The sequence below is a fragment of the Cryptotermes secundus genome, unplaced genomic scaffold (assembly GCF_002891405.2).
Source record: "Cryptotermes secundus unplaced genomic scaffold, Csec_1.0 scaffold180, whole genome shotgun sequence".
Taxonomy (NCBI): Eukaryota; Metazoa; Arthropoda; class Insecta; order Blattodea; family Kalotermitidae; genus Cryptotermes; species Cryptotermes secundus.
In genome coordinates, this window is record NW_019718619.1 from 6,558,982 (window position 1) to 6,579,139 (window position 20,158).

Consider the following 20,158-nt stretch of genomic DNA (forward strand, 5'->3'; position numbering starts at 1 on the left):
CAAAGCACAGGAAATCTGTAAGGAAAGAAAAGTATGAATAAAAATTCTGCTTTGGCATCAATTCTTCCTTCTTTCATTAAGAACTTAACAGTAACAAATGTGGTGTCACAGTTCAGAGTGTGAAACAGAAAATTAAAATTGGCAATCATATATGTTTATCGATCGATCTTCAGCCACAGAAACTATCTTGTTCCCATCTGGATTGTACTTTACTCCCCATACCTAAAAAGAAGAAAGAATTACATTCACTATTGGGACACAAAGAATGACAGCAGTAAATACAACAGGAGTATGCAAAAAGAAACTGGTAAGCAACGGAAGATTTTTTCATAAAGTCAACTGAATGCCTTTAGAAGGAACGTTTTTTTTGGGGGGGGATACTGCATTTCCTTCAATCATTATGGAACATGAAAATGGATAAGGTATTTGCACATGAGGAAACCATAGGAACAGTGTGTGACATTTAACATCTCAAAAGCTTGTCAAACACAAAACGCTGAAACACTCTTGAAGAAAGACATTAAATTCTTGAAGAATTTAACACGGTACACCCCAAATTAAAATTCCCTATAGAAAAAGATACTCAAAATAGAATAAATTACCTTAACTTGACCATTACCAAAGAACACAACAAATTAACATTTGGCATATACAGAAAACCCACCATCATGGATTCCATCATATGTAATGATTGTCACCCTTATGAACACAAGAAATCAGCTATAAACTATTTAATTAACCATATGAACACACATTCTCTTTCATAAGTAAATACAGACCAGGAACAAATAATTATAAGAGAGATACTAAAAAGGAATGGATACTAATAAAACATTACAAATCAGAATCTTAAAACATGATGCACCCCCCCCCAATCTTCTACAAGAAACACAAAGGACAAAATGGACCACCTTCACATACTATGGCCCCAAAAGAAGAATCACTACAAAAGTATTTTGAAACACAAACCTAAATATAGCTTACAAAACCATCAACATAATTAAACACCATTTAACCCTCTCCGGTCATTGTGTTTAGGAAAATTTCTGCAGGCAGGTTCTAGGGGTTTTTAAATGCCTGCCAAACCACTAAGTGAACTGTTTTGCCAAAAAGTTGGTGCAATAAGGGCATAAAGTTAAAATACAAATGTGTACTTACATATATGATTGTCTAATTCTTTTGCCAACTCAATACTGCTGTAATACGTGTATCTGTCAGTTAAACGTTGATAATCTTCAATACCAGATGTACTGAGTCATAGTCTATCCATCAAGGAAAGAACTACAGTATTTATGAAATGAACGGTTTCTCAGAGTATGGTAAGTTACAAATGTTGTCTGTAAGTTTTCCATAATTTGGAATTATACTGTGAATGTAACCAGTGTCACTTTCAGCTACTGCAAATATTCTGATGCTCCACTTCATTTTTTTTTATTATAAGTTTCAAAAATTATTTCGTGCTTGAACCCAACTGTTGACTCTTCTAATACAAAGTTTCTACCTGCCATAATGTTTTTCTGAAACTGTTTCTCTATATGTTTTATTACCCCATGCACTCTCTTGTCTTTTTTGATGGCCCAATTGTTTTATTCGGTGGCATCATTTCCAGACTTGTATCATCACCCATCATCTTGTCTTCCCACCCACCAACACGCAACACTTATCTCTCTCTCACTTTCACTTTCCCACATTTTGTCGCTCAATTCTTCACTCGCAGTTTCTCCTTCAATTTCCAAATTAATATCATCATAATATAAGATCTAAAAGTTTGTGACGATGGTATATTGCTACAAGTATTATGTTTTTCGATATCCATTGTCTTGTCTATTTTCTAAAAACTGTCCTGTTTCTTTTTCAAAACATGTTTTGGAGACTGGATGCTGTCCCCATCCTCAGGGAAAACCTACTCAGTTGGGTCCAATACATAGAGCTAGCCCCTATCTCCAGTCTGGAGATTCCAAAAGATGCCTTCCACCAGTGCTTCTGACAATGGCAGGATTGATGAAGCCAGAGAGAGAGAGAGAGAGAGTGTGTGTGTGTGTCTGTGTGTGTGTGTGTGTGTGTGTGTGTGTGTGTGTGCACACACGCGTGTCCAGCTTCGAAGGTAATCAGGTAAAAGTTGGCGTATGTCATGCCACTGCAGTGCAACACCACCATTCCAGGAACTTTCTGACTGCCCCTCCTAATTTAAACCCAGATAATACCATATATAACCAGAGTAGTTGTGTGTATTGTTACATTTTATGAAGGTGTATTTATATTTACAAACACAAAAAACAATATATGCAAAATATGGACACAATTCAAGAACTTATGATATTCTCGTAATGTGTGATGAAAGGTCAAAACATTTAATGTAACACCTGCACTTAATAAAACTAATGTTGATATGTTATTATTTATTTTGTCTTCATTTTTGTAGATATACTGTGTGTAGACAGTCCCATTTATACCACTGTCAAAAGTGGTCACCATTCTGTGACATTCAGAGAACTAACGCTGTATAATCTCACAACATGCTGGATGAGTACCAATATACTGTATAATGCATCTAGGAAATTTAAGATTCAATAAAAAAACACTACAAATAAGTCCTACATCCACACTGAACTTACCGAGAAAGGGCAATATTTTACACCCCTCTGCTCATTTGTGTCACCTATCAATTCTTGTTCAAGCTACATTACATTTCCAATTAAAAGAATTCACAAAATAATAAATCACACAATAAGTCACCTGGTCACTGTGTTCATTAAATGTGCGGATGCACTGTCGGCTGCTGAGTTCCCATACTCTCACAGTTTGGTCAGAACTGCTTGAAACAAAATGCTCATTGTCCGGAGAAAAGGCAACACTGAGTACCCAGGAAGCATGCCCTGACAGAGTACCTGCTACGTTTGCATGCTGCCTGCAACACATAAATCATTATTAATCAATCAGTATTCTACAAATGAATGCACTGCAGACAAAACTACTGATCTAGATTTCTGTATCAATCAATGAATGCATGAGCCATCCATGTCACACAAAACAAATCCATGTCAATCTGTATAAAGTACACATACAACACATTATAGAAAACTAAAGGTCCTAGTGAAGTAATCTAATGCATTTATTTAGACTTAAGTCCACACATTGAATATATTCAATACTGAAGCTCCTGTGTAACTAATACATAAAATGAATCTGCAACAAGTTAATTAATTTTTTATAAATCTGAGGAGCTTGGGCAGCTTAGTCACTACAGTCACAAGATTATGGTCTGGATGAGTGGGGCTTTGATTCCAGGCAGAGATATTTCTCTCCATCAGTGCATCCAGACCAGCTTTGAAGTCCATTCTGCTGCCTATTCAATAGGTACCACTGCTCCTTCCCTTGGCAGAAGGGCCAAAGCGCAAAGCTAACCACTCATCTCCATATAGTACTGAGGTTTAGAATGTGTGCAGATACGTCGCCCCCCCCCATATGGTCCCATGCATAACACATTTGCTGCCAGGTTCTTAAATTCAGGGCTGAATTTAAATGTTGGAGTTTCCAGGGCACAGGTGTACTTTTGCACTATGTGAAGGAGAAATCATATGCCTATGAAAAACTGTGACAATTTTATATTACAATTACTAGACTCTGGGTGTGTGATATTGAGTGTAGCAAGCACCAGGGTACAGAGGGACTCTAAAAAAGCACACACAAACCTTGTATCTATTTCATGTTTTTTCTGAGACACATTCTGGAACATCTTGAGGTATTAATTTTTGGGTCCAGAATTTTAACATGTTTAATTTTTCTCATTATCTCATCCAGTCAGCCTTCTGGGTCTTTATTTTCACATGAGAGGGATTGTAAATTATGAGAAACGACAACACAGTCAGCCTAGATCAACATCTCCCCAAGGCGAGTTCTCTCTCCTCTTTAACTGGGAAATGTTCACTGGTTCCTTCTGTTGAGTTAAGTCAGCACACTTAAGTGTCTTACTGGTCAGCAGTCACCTTGTGTCTATATTATAATCAGTAACACTCTTCCACTTCATCTTTCATGTGCCCCATTGCTTAGACATCCTTGCAGTTTCACTCTGTGCAGAGCTGACACCACATTCCTAACCGCTCTTCTTGGAAGCTGAGGACAAGCACACCATGTTTCCCTCTAACAACACTATCCTGTGGTTTCAGCTTTTTTGACCTCTAATTCAAGTGGGTAATTCTGTTCACTATGATGTCCTTGTTGAAGAGGGTTTCAGTAATGTGAAGACCACTTTTGTAATTCTTCAAGAAACACTGTTATGTACCAACACACTGTTCACTCTACATGTCCAGTCTTGTGCCTACTTTTGGCAACTCCAGTGCAATTTTCTGCTGTGCATATAAATTCCTTTGGTCAAGAGTCTTCTGCAATTTTATGCATTTAACAATGCCAGAAGTCTGATTAATATAATGCCATGTAGTCTGTTGAAAGTCAACCAGTGTTTCAGAGGAACATGTTGCCTCCACCTTCAAACCAAAGAATAAGCCAAGCAAGAAACCAGTGTAAAGCAGGTAGCAAGCTAAAACATTTTAGATATTTACCTACTGCAACCATTCTAAGTAGCTCAGAATATGTGTATTCTCAAACATACTTCACTGAACTAGTGTCTTAGTACCCATATGGTTACTTTTAATAATCAATCGTCTTTGGAGGAACAGCTGTCTTTCATGGCTCCCCATTATGTTTCATGTGTCATGTAAAGGATATATCAGACAGGAAAGATGGAGTAGCCTTCTTTATCAGAGTGCAGAAAACAAATACTTGTAGTCAACAGGATAATACAAAGGAGACCACCAGTATATAAACCTGAAACTTGAACAAAGTAGTAGTGATATTATGAGGTCACAATAAGCAGTTTACTGGGGGGGATTTCAACCAACAACCCAATATCAAACTAATAAACATAATAACACATTACTTTGTTGCAGAAAAATTGTAATATTTTAATCTGTCTTTTATGATTCGTTAGTGATAAATAACAATACATACACGTCATAGAGCTTCATATGACCGTCATCTGATGCTGTCAAGAGGAGCTGTGAATCAGGAGAAAAACACAGAGACCTGATAGGCATTGCATGACCTGTAACAGAAGGGTATTCTTCGTTTCATACGTTGTCTACTGAACAGTACATTTAAGTACCATCTGTCTTTACCTGGATAGACTTGAAAGGATTCTGACGATGGTGTATACTGTACTTCTTTTGGACTTCACGCATCGTCTGGTATGTAAAAGAAAAAAAAGACCACGACATTTCGGAGACAGATCCAGTCTCCGAAATGTCGTGGTCTTTTTGTCTTTTACATACCAGACGATGGGTGAAGTCCAAAATAAGCCAAAGGAAGTACTGTCTTTACCTGTATAACAAAAATAATTATGCTGGGTGTTTGTGTGTGTATGTATCCATGCATGTCCATGTGCATGTGTTTGTGTATGTTCAAAGGGCACTGAACAGACCAGCCAGTACCACATCAGGTAGGAGACATACAGAAAATATACCAGTTCTTTATTCTATATTATAGTTTCAGTTAACAGTGCCCAACACAGGCTTGATGAAAGAGAACAAAATACTTGTGTATTACCTTCAAGGGTGTGGACCAATTTTCCAGAAGAAACATCAAAAATGTTGATAATACCATCAATTGCTCCACTAGCAATATATTTGCCATCTGGGCTCTGAAAAATAAAAATATAATTCAATTTTCTGGCCCTTTCAATTGGCTTCAAGCCATTCTTCAGTTAAGTTGTTCCACTGTCACAGCATGATGCATCTTCAGGCTGCAGATAAAGACAACCTCCAGACACACAGCTGTGAATATACTGAATGAGCAGTCATGAATAGCCAACAAGGGATGGTCCTCCAGCTTTGAGGTTGGTCCAGCCTACCTAGCCTCCAAGTTGGAGGACCACCCCTTGCTAACAACTCTTACTACAAAACACCAGGATGTTACAACATGTTACACAGAGCCTTGGACACATTCATTGGAATGACCTAGCTATCTTTTTTTTTATTTAATTCATAGCATATTTACAATCAACTCTCGATAATATGGAGTAATAAGTAAATCTGTTCTAAGTAGGTGTCTGGAGTAGAGAAGTCATCCACTGATGATACTCTGACAGGCCCTGTAATGGTATATGATATAAACTCTGTCCTAAGTGCAAACAATATATTACATGTCTTTGATCTTGCGCTCCTCTACACTATATGTTTCGGCTGCAAACGGCCATCATCAGGTGTATACACTCACGCAGCTGTTACATTGCACTTAGTTTAAAATTTAACATTTAAAAACACAGGTCTTCCCGACTGTTCCATTTGTCGTTATTACCAACATCTACTTCGTTGATATCTGTCTGGTTTATACATTATCTTTGTTATTTACACACGTTAATTTTGAGTTCCCTGAATTAGCACTTACAAAATTTAAAATTTAGAGAAAAATTTTAAAGGATTTTAAAATTAGAACTGCAGATTTTATAAGTGCTAATTCAGGGAAATCAAAATTAACGTGTGTAAATAACAAAGATAATGTATAAACCACACAGATATCAACGAAGCAGATGTTGGTAATAACGACAAATAGAACAATCGGGAAGACCTGAGTTTTTAAATGTTAAATTTTAAACTAAGTGCAGTGTAACAGCTACGTGAGTGTGTACACCTGATGATGGCCGTTTGCGGCTGAAACATGTAGTGNTATTGTGTCTGAGTATGCTCCAATGGTAGAGTGTTGACAATCTATGTATAGCTTCTATGACAAATGGCATTTGCAGATCACTGTGGATAGTAAAGTTGGAGACATAACAAGGTGCTTTAGTTACTGAGTGCAAGAATTTAGATTGAAGTCTCTGAATTATTTTCGTGTTTGATGAATTTGCACAGCCCCATAGTTGTATACCATATGTCCATATGGGTTTTATTATGCACTTATATAGCAGAAGTTTGTTTTCTATGGATAGCATGGATTTACAACCCAAAAGGCAGGATATTTCTCATAGTTTTAAGTTTAACTTCTAATGCTTTGTTTTCATGTGTTTCTGCTATGTCAGTTGTTGGTCGAGGTATAATCCGAAGTATTTTATTTTGGTCTGAACAGGTACTTGCATATTATTGAAGGTAACCTGTGGGCAAGTTGCACATTTCATGGTGAACGTAACTTGCACTGATTTTGTCTGGTTTATTTTGATTTTCCATTTGCTGTATCATTGCTGGAGGAGGTTCAAGTGATTTAAAAGATGTTGTGATCCTACTACTGGATCATTATTTGCTGTTAGCAGGGCTAACAGCACCATAGCACTGACATCTTGTGCACTGTACAATGTCATTTTTCTTTCCTGGGGCTTAAACTGTTATTTTTATATCACGTTAAGTATTTAATTTCATATATGCTCCTACTGATTTCTTTAGGTTCTAAGTCTATGAAAAACAAAGGCAGTGGTTCCTTTGCTTGACAATGCCTTAAGTTTTGTATACTGCGGACAGTATAACATTGTTTTCCTAGTTCCTCTTTTATTTCATCTGCGGTTACTGAGTAACGTAGATTTTGTATTACTTATCTATAGGCCCTTTCTTCTCTGATCTGGTATGTATGATGTACTATTTTTTCTTGTCCGAGCTGTCTGATTTAATTTCTGATAAGATAGGTATTCAGTAACTTGACCTGGCTGGCTAGGGTCCCTACTCCAAAAGAAAATAAACTTTGCCCCTTCCAGCTGTTTATGTACAAAGCAGGAAGTTAGTAGAGGGGAATATTTAAACGACAAAAGTGGTTGAAGGCAAAGCGATCTTTCTGACTTGTTTTCCGATGAGCTATCTGATGTGCCTTGTGGAGTAGCAGTGATTAGTGGCTCACACAGTGGAAGTGACAGGGGTCAACAAAGAATTGTGGCCACAGATAATAAAAGTGAAAGTTGCCTTGTGGCTTATAAATTGTGCCATTGTCAATTCATTTTTGGTTTACAAAAATCTAAACCCCGATTCAAAATTGAAATACAAAGCATTTCTGATGAATGTGGCAAAGGCTTGGGCTACAGACCAGAGGGTGATGGCAGAACCAGAGTCAGACAGACTTAGTGCAACCTAGCCCATCAACTCCCACCCCACGCAGGCCTCATGTGGACACCCCTGGGCGACTCTCAGGTGATATGCAGAAACATACCCTCGTGAAAATTGTGAAGAGTGAACATTCCAAGGGGAAGCATCCTTCTAGGTAATGCTGTGTTTGCGCCATTCAGAAAAAAAGGACTATGACTGTCTACATTTGCAAGTGTGTAATGCCACTTCACAAAGGGGAATGTTTCCAGAAATATCACACTCTCAAGCACTTCTAGGAGCACTGGTAAGGGTTCTCCAAAAATTTTAGCTCATAAAATTAATTAGGAGATTTTACATTAATTTTTAAAGTGAACAGTGCACGAGTCAGGGTAGTAGATATAAAAATGCCAGTCTCCAGGGTGATTTAAATATTTAAATTGCTGGTCCGCAAAGTGTTAACAGCAGCTCTTTCCCTGGCAGTTAACAGCTGACCAATAATATGAATAATATGATGCTAAAATTTCTGAATGATGCTGTATCTTATCATTTATGAGAGCAGCATGATATAGTACAGATTTCACACTGCAAGCATGTCTTGATACATACGTTCTCTACTCACATATGCAATACTGAGAGTAAATTTCCCTCTTGTGTCAAGGGTTTGCTCTTGTTTAGCTGATTCAACTCCGTACAGAGCAATTTTTCCAGAGTGACTGCCTGAGATGATGAACTTATCATCAGGTGAGAAGGCAACAGTCCATATGTCCACTGGTCCAACTTCAATGCTACCAACTTTCTCCCCAGAGGCAAGATCCCACAGTCTTAAGCTTGAGTCCAATGAACTTGAAGCACAAGCTGAAAATATTTGTTTATAACTTTTGATTACACACTGGACCTCAGCACACTGTGGCTTAAGTTAGGAACTACTGGAAATAGAAGCCAGGATAGCTTAGTCACTATAGCAACTGGCTATGAGCTGGATGGCCGAGGTTCAATTCCTGGCATGGGCAAGAGCATCCACAGCATCCAGACCACCTCTAGGGCCTAGTCAACCTTCAATACAATGGGTACCAAGGCCTCTCCCTTTAAGGGTAAAACTGACCACTCACCTCCACCTAGTTCTGAGGTCAAGAATGGCAGAGCTATACCTCAACTCCCCCACATGTCTTCATAGCATACTGCTTAATAATTAAACATAGTGACAACTCTACCTTTTTACTACTGAAAACAGGAGAATGGTATTAAGGAAAATGATTGTGTGACAAACCCATCTTTGGGTTGAGCTAAGTATTACAAAAATGCAAGAAAAGCTAAAGAATTGTAAGAAGGCTGTGAATTCATGCTCACACAGCATAAACATCCTCAGCATAGGCACTCCATACATCATGCACATAATAAATAGGACTTCACGATATCATGAATTACTGAAAACAAGAACTCAGAATTACTGGGTTTGTCCAATGTCCAGTATTCTAGAAACTAGAAAACACAATCTTTCAGAAACTAGATCTGTTTCCATCCTCAGGTGAGGGGGGAAAAAACACACTCAGCTGGGTACCTTAGAAAGAGCTAACCTCAATCACTGTTTTCTAGTTTCTAGAATACCAGACAATGGATGAAGTCCAAAAACCCAGTAATTCTGAGAGTTATACAAGTTATACATCACTTTAGAATCTACTGAATGCTTGCTAGAATTATCATTACTGAAAGATCATTCCTTTCTGAATATCATTTTGTAAGTTAAGTTGATTTCACATAACAAAGTTACATCAAATATCATGCTCTAATGGTTCACATCTGGGAAATCCTCAGTTAAAATCCAACTTGGAGACCAACTATCCTGATGTTTTCATGGCTTTCCTCAACTCCCACTAATCACCTTGTCATTCAACACTATATGACCTAAATTAAATAAACCACACATGAGTGAATTTTAAAGTTTTCACAGGACTCAGGCTATAGTCTTCTGGGCTGTGACATACTGTCATCTTGTATGCAGATATCGACGTTCTGGAGGAATATGCTGCCTCCACTTTCAGTGTTGAAATGTGAACAGGTTTGGTTGTATCATAATTCCAGTGAATAACATCAAAAAGTTTGTGATGGACTAATCGAAATTGGAAGGTGCTATGACATGGAAATGAATCTGGAAAAAACAAAAGTAATGAAAATTTTGAGACAACCAACCCCAGTCACAATAAAGATGGACAAAAAACAACTGGAGAATGTGAAATGTTTCAAATATTTGGGTAGCTTGTTAACAGATGATGGAAGGTGTACGTGTCAAATTAAATCTAGGATTGCCATGGCAAAAGCTGCATTTAGCAAGAAGAACAATCCTTTTACCAGCAAATTGGACTTAAATTTGAGAAAGAAACTAGTGAAATGCTACATTTGGAGCATAGCTCTGTATGGGGCTGAAACATGGACACTTAGGGCAGTAGATCAGAAACATCTGGAAAGTTTCGAAATGTGGTGTTGGAGAAGGATGGAGAAGATCAGTTGGACCGATTATGTGAGAAATGAAGAAGTGTTAATTAGAGTCAGTGAGCAGAGGAATATCNGTGAGAAATAAAGAAGTGTTTAAAGAGTCAGTGAGCAGAGGAATATCCTACATGAAATAAGAAAACGGAAGGCTAATTGGATTGGTCATATGTTACCCGGTAACTTCCTTCTAAAAGAAGTTATTGAAGGAAAGAGAGAGGGGCAGATAGAAGTGACCAGAAGACGAGGAAGAAGATGTAAGAAGATGCTGGATGACCTTGGGGACAGAGGAGGATATTCTCATTTGAAGGAGAAAGCTCTAGATCGCATCAAGTGGAGGAACTGTTTTGGAAGAGACTGTGGACCTGTCGTCTTGATAGATTACTGATGAATGAATGATAAACATCCATGCACCCTGAAAAGGTCATCTTTTGTCTACCTTCCTCCTTCCTTCCTGTAACAGAAAACAATACTGTGGTCCTGGAAACAGAACCCTTTCCTCACAATTCAATTTCTCTCCTGTGATATTATGAAAACAATACTGGGACCCTGAAAGTGCCGCTTTCCTGCCTACCATATGCCCTGGTTCAGACTGGGTTTAATTTTCTTACCCTCCCCATGGACCTGAGTTACCACTACTACCCATATAATTGAGGCAGTTCCTCACTTCAACCCTACAGGCAAAGGCAGCATAATCCTTCAAAGTGTTATTATCTGCCTACAAGACTCCACTGTCACAATTTACAAGAACACAACCTGAAAAACCATAAACATATAAATTAGCATGCCTGTATGTGGCACACATCAATTAAATAATGCAACATCTGGTGACCTTCCAGAATGTGTTCATATTTCTGTTCTTACTTATCACAACTTTAAATTCATAGGTGAAATATTTACATCACATTAATGCAAACTGCTGTTCTAACATGAGTCTATATGGCTAACATGTCAAACTTGACATGAAGTGAGAGATTTAAGTTCACTCTGTTCACACAAAATGAGACAGTATCCACATGCAGTGACAATCCTGTGACTAAATAAATACTCAACAATCATTTCCCTTGAAGAGATCCTTCTCATCTCAACACTCATTGCTCATCATTTGTATGGACCACTTACGTGGATGCTACACAGTGTAAAGCAAGGAACTAAAAACCTGCAAATCGTTCATGACAAATAGCACAGAAGTCTGCATTCTGATAAATAATATTATTATTATTATTACTATTATTATTGTTGTTGTTAGAGGGGGTGGGTTTTCCCCATGCACTTAGACCAGTTATTGGTCCATTGTGCATCCCCTTTTAATTTCTACTGTTCCCATACCCTACAGGTACTGGTGCTTTGCTATCAGCCCCACTTTGCCAGCGAGGTCGGCCCTCTTCTGGCACGCGGCACCTGATGCTTCCCCCATCTACCAGAGGCATTGGAAACTACTTGGGTGGGAAATGTTTGCCTAATTTTGCTCAGAGGTCTCCTAAGACATGAGGATCTTTTACGTGCTGTAAATCTATGATACGGGACCCACGGCTTAAAGTCCCTCCTGGAGGACTTGTTCCCTGAATTTTTCCGCCATTAAAAATTCCACGACCTCCGCCAGGTTTGAACTCGCGTACCTTGAGTCATGAGGTGGGAACGTTACCCCTAGACTACAGAGGCCGCTTTCTCATAAAGAGCAGCTGCCCTTTCAATGTCAATGATGAAGAGAGATGTTAATAATAAAATGACTGTACTTCTACTTACTTGTACTGTCTGAATTTATTGCAACTGAGACAACTCCAAGTGAATGACCCTCAAGCTTGTGTTTTAGCTGTAGACAATCATTCTTGAATGTCCAGACCTTCACTAAATCATCTACAGCCCCTGTCACAATATAATCCATTGATTCTTCTGCAGCAGCTGAATCTCTAGAAGCACAAATCATCATTTTCAGACCATATTACAAGGAATCTTGTCCAGAAGCCAGGTTCAAACAGTAACATGTAGTGCTCTATTATATTTCACCATCCTGTTGCATTAGGGCACCATTTTAAATTGTAGAGTATTCCATCTGTAATGCAACAAAGTTTGTGGAAGACATGCCAGCAAAAAATTAATGAGCCTGAGGTGTGACGTTGCAGCCGAGTCTCTGAGGGCTGACAGTCGCTAGCTGTTTGCAACTGAAAATTGCCAATTATTGTAACCTACCAGTCTGTTCATATCAGCCAGTTAGAATCTTGTGGAGGAAGTCTTTCCTTCAAAATTTTGGAAATTAGGACAGACATTTTCCACATTGAAGACTAGCCAAAACACTTCAGGTCTCACAGACATATTAAGTGGTGCTCCAAACAAACCCTACATTTCTCACACACAAAACCATTTACAATTATTGTATTTCTGAACATTATCCATTGTTCTGTTTCTTTATTTAAAACACAACGTTTTGGAGACTGGATTCTGTCTGTCTTCAGGTGAAAGCCTACTCTGCTGGTCCCCATCAACAGAGTTAGTCTCTATCTCCAGACAACAGTCACCAATATGAGACAGGATATATAAATTAAGCACAGCACAAACCATCTGTGACAGTTAAAACATAAAAAAAAACTCCACACACATTAGGCCTAGCATCTATATCCATGCACTATTTCACAACTTACTTACTTATTTACTTATTCATGGAGCTGAGCCCTTCTGGAGGAGCCGCCAATTCTGCAGCTACTATTTCACGATTACTGTTGTTAAATTGGAGTACTATCAGAAGTCATCACTAAAGAGACAAATTCTCTGTATGGCACCAACTTGAAAAAATAAAACTTTCACATATAATCTACACTGGATGGAGTAGTAGTTTTCTGACTTCTGCTGCAATAATGGGAGAGATGTCCAAGCTGGGTTTACTAATCAGATGGCCTATCAGAGACATATGGGCAGATCTCTTGTTATTTCCTATAGGTGGTGTTTGGTTCGGTCAACAAGACCTCCACTTCCTTCCAAAACATTTTGTAGCCTCCTTCGTATGCATGTTGAGCTAATTTTGATTTTTCAAGGTCAGGTGCTCCTTAATGCGTACTTCTAAATGTCTGCTTGTTTCGCTGACACAACATCTGTCACAGTCGCATGGGATATCGTATACACACTGCTTCATCTGTAGGGCATCCCTAACTGGTCCAGGTTTCATCGATGTCTCATGGATTGTATGTTTAGTTTTGAAAAAAGTTCTGACACTGAAATGGTATCCAATGCATCTGACTTTTCCAGAGTAATGGGATGACTATGCCCTGGTATATTCTATCTGATGAAGGACAGTTGCTTTTCAATGGTTTCATCATGGAATCAACAAATTCTTGTTGGTATTCATTAAACATCAGGTCATGTTTTAAGTTCTTAATATCCTTGCTGAAACCCTTCTGATTCTGATATATGGCTTGAGTGATCAAACTATAAATTTTACTCTCTTTTCAGGTCAAGTGGGTCATTGGACTTGAAGTACCTATATGAGTAGGTTTCCAGAACACATTCATGGCAAATTCAGGACCCCTCTTCATGATCAAGACATCCAAGAACAGAAGAGTATCATTAGCTTCAAGTTCCATTGTGAATCTGATGATAGGTCTAAGGTTGCTGAAGAAGTGATGATGAAATTTCTGCAATCTTGCTGGTCCATGTAGCCAATGTATGAATGTGTCGTGGACGCTTCTGAGCCATTTAGTGGGTTTGTGGTCTGCTGTATCCAGTGCCACTTCCTCAGTATTTCATAACTATATTATTGACCACTGAAGGTCGTGAATTTGCCACTGGCATGCTTTCATTTTGCTATTATAATCTATCCTCAAACTGTATGTATGCAGTCACTGAACAGATGTCCAATAATCCTTGTCTCTTCAATGTACAAAAGTAAAAATTCTGGGAGAAAAGATTCATACTGAGTCTATTTCTTATGACTTGTAAGACTTCTTCCAATGGCACAATGGTGAACAGACTGACAACATCAAAACTTACAAGGCAGTCTTCGTTTTGAAGGTTAATCGCCTGTATTAATTTTATGAATTATTCTGAGTACTTCAAGGAAGAGTCTGTATTGCCAACAAGAGGGCTCAGGAACTTATGGAGAAAATTTCCTATGGTATAATTGGAAGAGCCAACAGGGTTAAATACTGGTCTAAGTGGAATGTCAGGTTTGTGTACCTTTGGAGGTCCATCAAGGAGAAGTGGTTTACTATCGTAAAGTCTCAGTTCACATTTCAAGGTAGCAGGATGAACAGTTTTGTGCCTGGTAAGAAGCTACCATATCTTCTTTTCAATTTGAGATATGGCATCCTTATGTAGAATTTCTTAAACCTCTGATTCTAGCAGAGTGGACACCTTTTCATTGTATGTGGACTCATTCAACACTACTGTGCAGTTTCCTATGTCTGGCTGCAGAATTCTTCTTTCCTTGTTATCTTTAAGAGATTTCATTGTCATAGATTTCTTCCTAGTTATGTTTGACGTCAATAGTTTTGATTTTTCCAACACACATTGAATCCTCCAACAGAACTCATACCCAAGGCAGGGGGACTCTGGACTTCACACATTCAGCCGCACATACCATGTCAAAATTAGACATTATCTGTTGCTGCAAAATTAAGCTCTCTCTTGAGCACTGATTCTTCTGACTCTGTGAGAATGTGCTGCGATAAATTAAGGACAATTTCTCAGACCCACGAATAGCTTATGGGGTTGCAGTGGTCTGTCAAAGATCTTTCACAGCTAAGAATTTTTTAATCTGAATTTCTTTCTGGTTAAATAAATTATTTTAAATTATAATGTATTCCACCTGTAATGCAACAAAGTCAATCCTTTCTTAAAAAGACACTAAAATATTGTGACGTGGATGGCACTACAGGAAGTAGGGGTCACGTGAACTCTGCATTCTCGTGAGTGACGTATGTACCCCCACTCCTATCATTACGCAACGCTCGGTGAACACCCCTCCCATGAGGCTGTGATGTCATGCAACAGGCGACTCCGAGCAGCGGCTATTGCTAGGCAATGTGTAGGCAGAAACATCTGACAACAATACCTGATATCTGTTGCCGAGCAGCGAACACTATTCAGGAGTAGTGAGGATAATCAATGGCTTTGTGTTTCATGCTCACTACGAAATCCTCCAGAAAATGAGATTATGACCATGCAGTATGTTGACTGCGAAGTTGTCCGTAAGTTGTTAGACGAAACATTCGTCATTGCAAGAAATGATATCTGTCTTACAGAGTGAAAGAGTGCAAGAAGTACATCTTCCAGTACATTATGAAAACAAAAATGGGTGGAGCCATGCAGCTAAACGTAAATAGAGAAGAAAACAGGTGACTCCACAGTTTTCAGTTTCAACAACTAACAGATTCTGCCCCCTAAATGATGTTGCTGATGAGACTGTGCAAAAGCACAGTTGTCAAAAAAAAGAACGTGAAAAATAAGAATAAACTGATGTTTTTTGTGATAGCTATGGCCGTGGCATACCTACATCACTGAACAAATCTAATGATGATGTTTCGGTGTTTAGTGAGGTTAGGCCGGGTGCTAATGCAAATAATGTTTTGAAAAACTGTGTAAGTGGTTGTGCAGTACATGGCTCACAGAACCATGTAATAATTACGGGGGGTGCCTATGATATTGCTAGAAATGAAAGAAAGACTTGTATCAATGTTGTAAAAAGAACACTTTCCACACTGACTTGTACAACTGTTGTTGTTCTCAATATACCGATTAGGCATGATTTAATAAAAGAATCAATAGTAAATAAGGAAATAAGGAAAGCAAATATGGACATAAACAAGCGTGTAAAAGATTCAGAAACGTTAAAGTATTGGATATAAGCAATATAAGCAGAGCCTACACACAAGGCATGAGCAGCACCTAAACCGACTAGGTAAAGAATATACTACTCAAGAAGTAAGTAAAATAATAGGTAATAATAAGAAGAACCAACTAAATGTAATAGTTCTAGGTGATCTAAATCAGGGAAACTAACAATGAAGACTGGATCCCTTGGGCTCCAGTCATTCCCAATTGGGGAAGTCAAGCCAATGCATAATTGGAAAATAATACATCAAAATGCTCAATATCTTAGTAATAAAACTGAACTATTTACTGAATTTCTCCAAAGTACTACCCCTGATATATTAGCTATTTCTGAACATGGTCTCAAAGAGGATGAAATCCCTCAATGTATGTTAGAAGGTTATACTCCAGTCTCATATTTTTGTAGGAAAAAATATAAAGGTTACAGTACCAGTAACATGGTGCAAAGTAAACCCTTGAATTGGGTTACAGGAAAGAGTATAGAAAAAACTCTTGAGATTACTGGTATAGAAATAACATGTGACAAGATAAAACTTATAATTATAGCATTATATAGATCACCAAGTGGTGGAATGTATGAATTTTTTAACTTACTAATAGATATACTGGAGCAGCTTGTTCAGAAAGATCAATATATCATTCTTGTTGGAGACTCAAATATAAATACCCAGGAAAATGGATGTGGTCAAAAGCAATTATTAGATATCATTAATGCTTATAACATGACTATAACAATAAATATTCCTACTCGAGTAACAGAGAGTACGGCAACAATTATAGATCAAATCATTACTAATATACCTGCTAATTGCTATTATACTGTTATAGCCTACTTTCAGATCATTATGCACAAAGTATAACTATTAATATGACCGCACCACTACAAATAAGTTGTTATAAAGAGGTTAGGGATTTATCTGATGACAATATAACCTGTTTTTGTTCTTTTATACAAACTGAAACTTTGACTGAGGTGTTTAGTGAAAATGATATAGAGAACAAATGGAACTCCTTTTATAGCATTTTTAACTACTATTTTAATATGGCCTGCCCAAAGGTAAGACGAAACATTGCATGGGTAAATAAGGCTACTTGTATAAATAAGGATGTTGTCATAGCCAGAACAAAATTAAGAAATTTGTATGATCTTTATATACAATGCAAATCTCAGGAATATAAAAACATCCATAAAGCATATAAAAAAGAATGCAATACAATCATAAAAACTGCAAAAGCAAATTATATTCAGAATATTATAAATAGATCAATAAACATTCCAAAAGCATTGTGGAAATTTGTAAATTGGGAAAGAGATTCTCTAAATAATATACTACACCCGCCCCTCACGCTGCCTTCCTTGCGGTTTAGTGCCTGTGCTAAATTCAGGGTCATGAGTCTTCTATATCAGGGGTACACGGGTGTTGGCTCGCTTACGTCGTTTCTGATGCAGGCTGGATCGGTTATTACTTAGGCACAGGTTCTTAGGAAATGAAATATCTCGCTCGGTTTCGTAAGTTTCTGATTAATTAACTTTATTTATCCTATTGTAGAAACTTCTCTTCCTCATTAGATTGCGTAATATTGCTTTGAAACCCACTTACATAAATCAGCGTTTATTAACAGTGTGGTGCAGTGAAGGCCAACCCCCGGTAATATGTATTAACTTTTTGTATTTTAGGGAAAAATATTGGTTGGAATAGATTTAGTCTTGGGAAATACTTGTACGATGTACGAAAGCGGATGTAAGAAGGTTAAACAACTTAAAGGAATTTCTGCGTATGGACTTAGACGGACATTGGCTTGCCACGCGGGAATGTCCAGTCAGCAGAATGACATTCAAGGTACCTCGAAATGCTAACTTTGCAGAAGCTACACTTGAGCAAGATGGGGGGAACGTTGCAGGTAAAAGTGTTAGCGAAATGGTCTAGCAGTAGAAGGGGGTGTGTCCCCTTAGGATCCCAGCCAACAAGATCACCCACCTTGGGATAAGACGTCATTGGAGGCGGAACTGCACACCCCGGGAAAATAATGAGTTAGCATAAATAGGGGTATATAACCCAGAGACCAAATTAGTAAGGGGATTATTATAACAGTAATTTTGGCCAATTGCGGCCGTAGGCTATGTCAGAATGGGCACCGACTCGACACCCGGCAATGCCATCCGTCTGCAGATTCAACCCAAGTAAGTGGAACTACTCTTATCGCCATGCATAATAATTGTGACATTATTCAAGTGTAACTCCTCCAATGGGACTTGAGTTAGGAACGTTACAAAGTGTACAGGGCGTAAGAGTGACCCAACTGAGTGATGCGAGGTAGCAAAGTGTAATGTGTAACCTGACACCAGTCGGCTCTTTCATTGTGATAGTACCTAAATGTGTATAACTGTATATTGATTGTGTTTTACTAATATAGGGTAGCATAGGTGAGGATGTGGGTTTCTGTTGTGATTTCCTCCCTTACCACATTTCGCACCTGCGCCCTCCAGCCAAGCCCGGTGAGCAGTGAGCCCCTAGCCAATGAAGCAACGTTGAGGAAGTAATTCAGTCATTTCCTTAGCTCTACCCCTGTGACTGCAGTACAAAAGGTGACAGCGGGGATACCTCCACGCCCCCCTGTCACCACGGAATAACTGGTACCAGAATAGTGGTGGCAGAACAGTGGAGACAGCGGTGGGATTACCAATCCACCCCTGTCGTAAGGACGTAAGGGCATAACAAACAGTTCACAATCTCTCTGATAATACTACCGGAGTTCACACTTATTCTCTGTTCTCTTAAATGATCTTTTACTCACTTGACTCACTGACCTCCCGATTGACTCTTTACTGACTGATTTCTACAGACTAACTCACTTGAACTCCCTCACTGACTCACTTCTACTTCCTAACTCACTTGAACTCCCTCACAGACTCACTTCTACTCACCCACTACACAATTACCACCGCCGCTGCTTTTAGAAACCACCTTCTTACAGCGATCTCGAATTTTCTACTCGGGGCTACATGACCAAGCACAAGGACCCCTTCCGGTCTACACGCCTTCTCGAAGCTTCTATCCACAGGTCCTTCACCTCCACAGGCATGGATGACAGAAGGGATACCTACCCCCTCCCGAATGCAATGGACTCACTGACTTCCCTTTAGCCCCTCGTAACAAAAGGCCAGTTCAGAAGACCTTGATGCCTCTGGAGCATTTTATTTCAACAGCTAAACTTAATCGTTATGTACAAACAAATAAGACATGTCCGTGAAGGATGCGTATGGTTACAATACTTACTAGAAATATATACTTATTAGATGGAAAACAAAAAGTTTCAAGCCAAAGTAGAACTTGTACTATATTTAATAAAACCTTTGTAGAAATTGTTAATAATCTTATCATCATCATCAGTAGGGCCCAGATTTCTATGACATGTCATATTTTTTTCCTAGGGTTTATTCCTATTTTTAAATGTAATTATGCATGTTTCCAGTCATTCTTATTGAAATTATGTCGTTTTTATTGTGCATATGCATATTTTAGAGTTTTATTGGTTTTACAGCATATTTTGGCATAATTTTGAAATAAGGTCATATTTTTGTCATTTTAGAAACAATTCTTTGATATAATGTAAAATTTCGGCTCCATAATGTTTAGTATTACAAAATAAATTTCAGGCTGGACTGTTGCTTCAATGTGGAATAGAGTTCAAGTACATGAAGTTCGTATTAAAAACCATATTTTTGACTGGACTGTACTTGCAGTTACAAAGGCGAAAATTTGTGAAATGCAGCATTTATGACCTGGCAAGCC

General features: G+C 38.3%; 1 protein-coding gene across 2 annotated transcripts in view; it reads right to left on the bottom strand.

The window, feature by feature from the left end:
• Positions 1–50: 50 nt before the first annotated feature.
• LOC111861907 (WD repeat-containing protein 61) overlaps positions 51–20,158 on the bottom strand; it is a 27,600-nt gene continuing 7,492 nt past the window's right edge. For both annotated transcript variants that reach the window (XM_023846869.2, XM_023846859.2), the window contains exons 3-8: positions 12,288–12,451; positions 8,677–8,912; positions 5,602–5,695; positions 5,008–5,101; positions 2,737–2,908; positions 51–222 (exon numbers count right to left, since the gene is read on the bottom strand). In XM_023846869.2, coding sequence (XP_023702637.1) covers positions 133–222; positions 2,737–2,908; positions 5,008–5,101; positions 5,602–5,695; positions 8,677–8,912; positions 12,288–12,451 — 850 coding nt within the window. In that variant the 3' untranslated portion in view covers positions 51–132. The remainder of the gene's footprint in view (positions 223–2,736; positions 2,909–5,007; positions 5,102–5,601; positions 5,696–8,676; positions 8,913–12,287; positions 12,452–20,158) is intronic.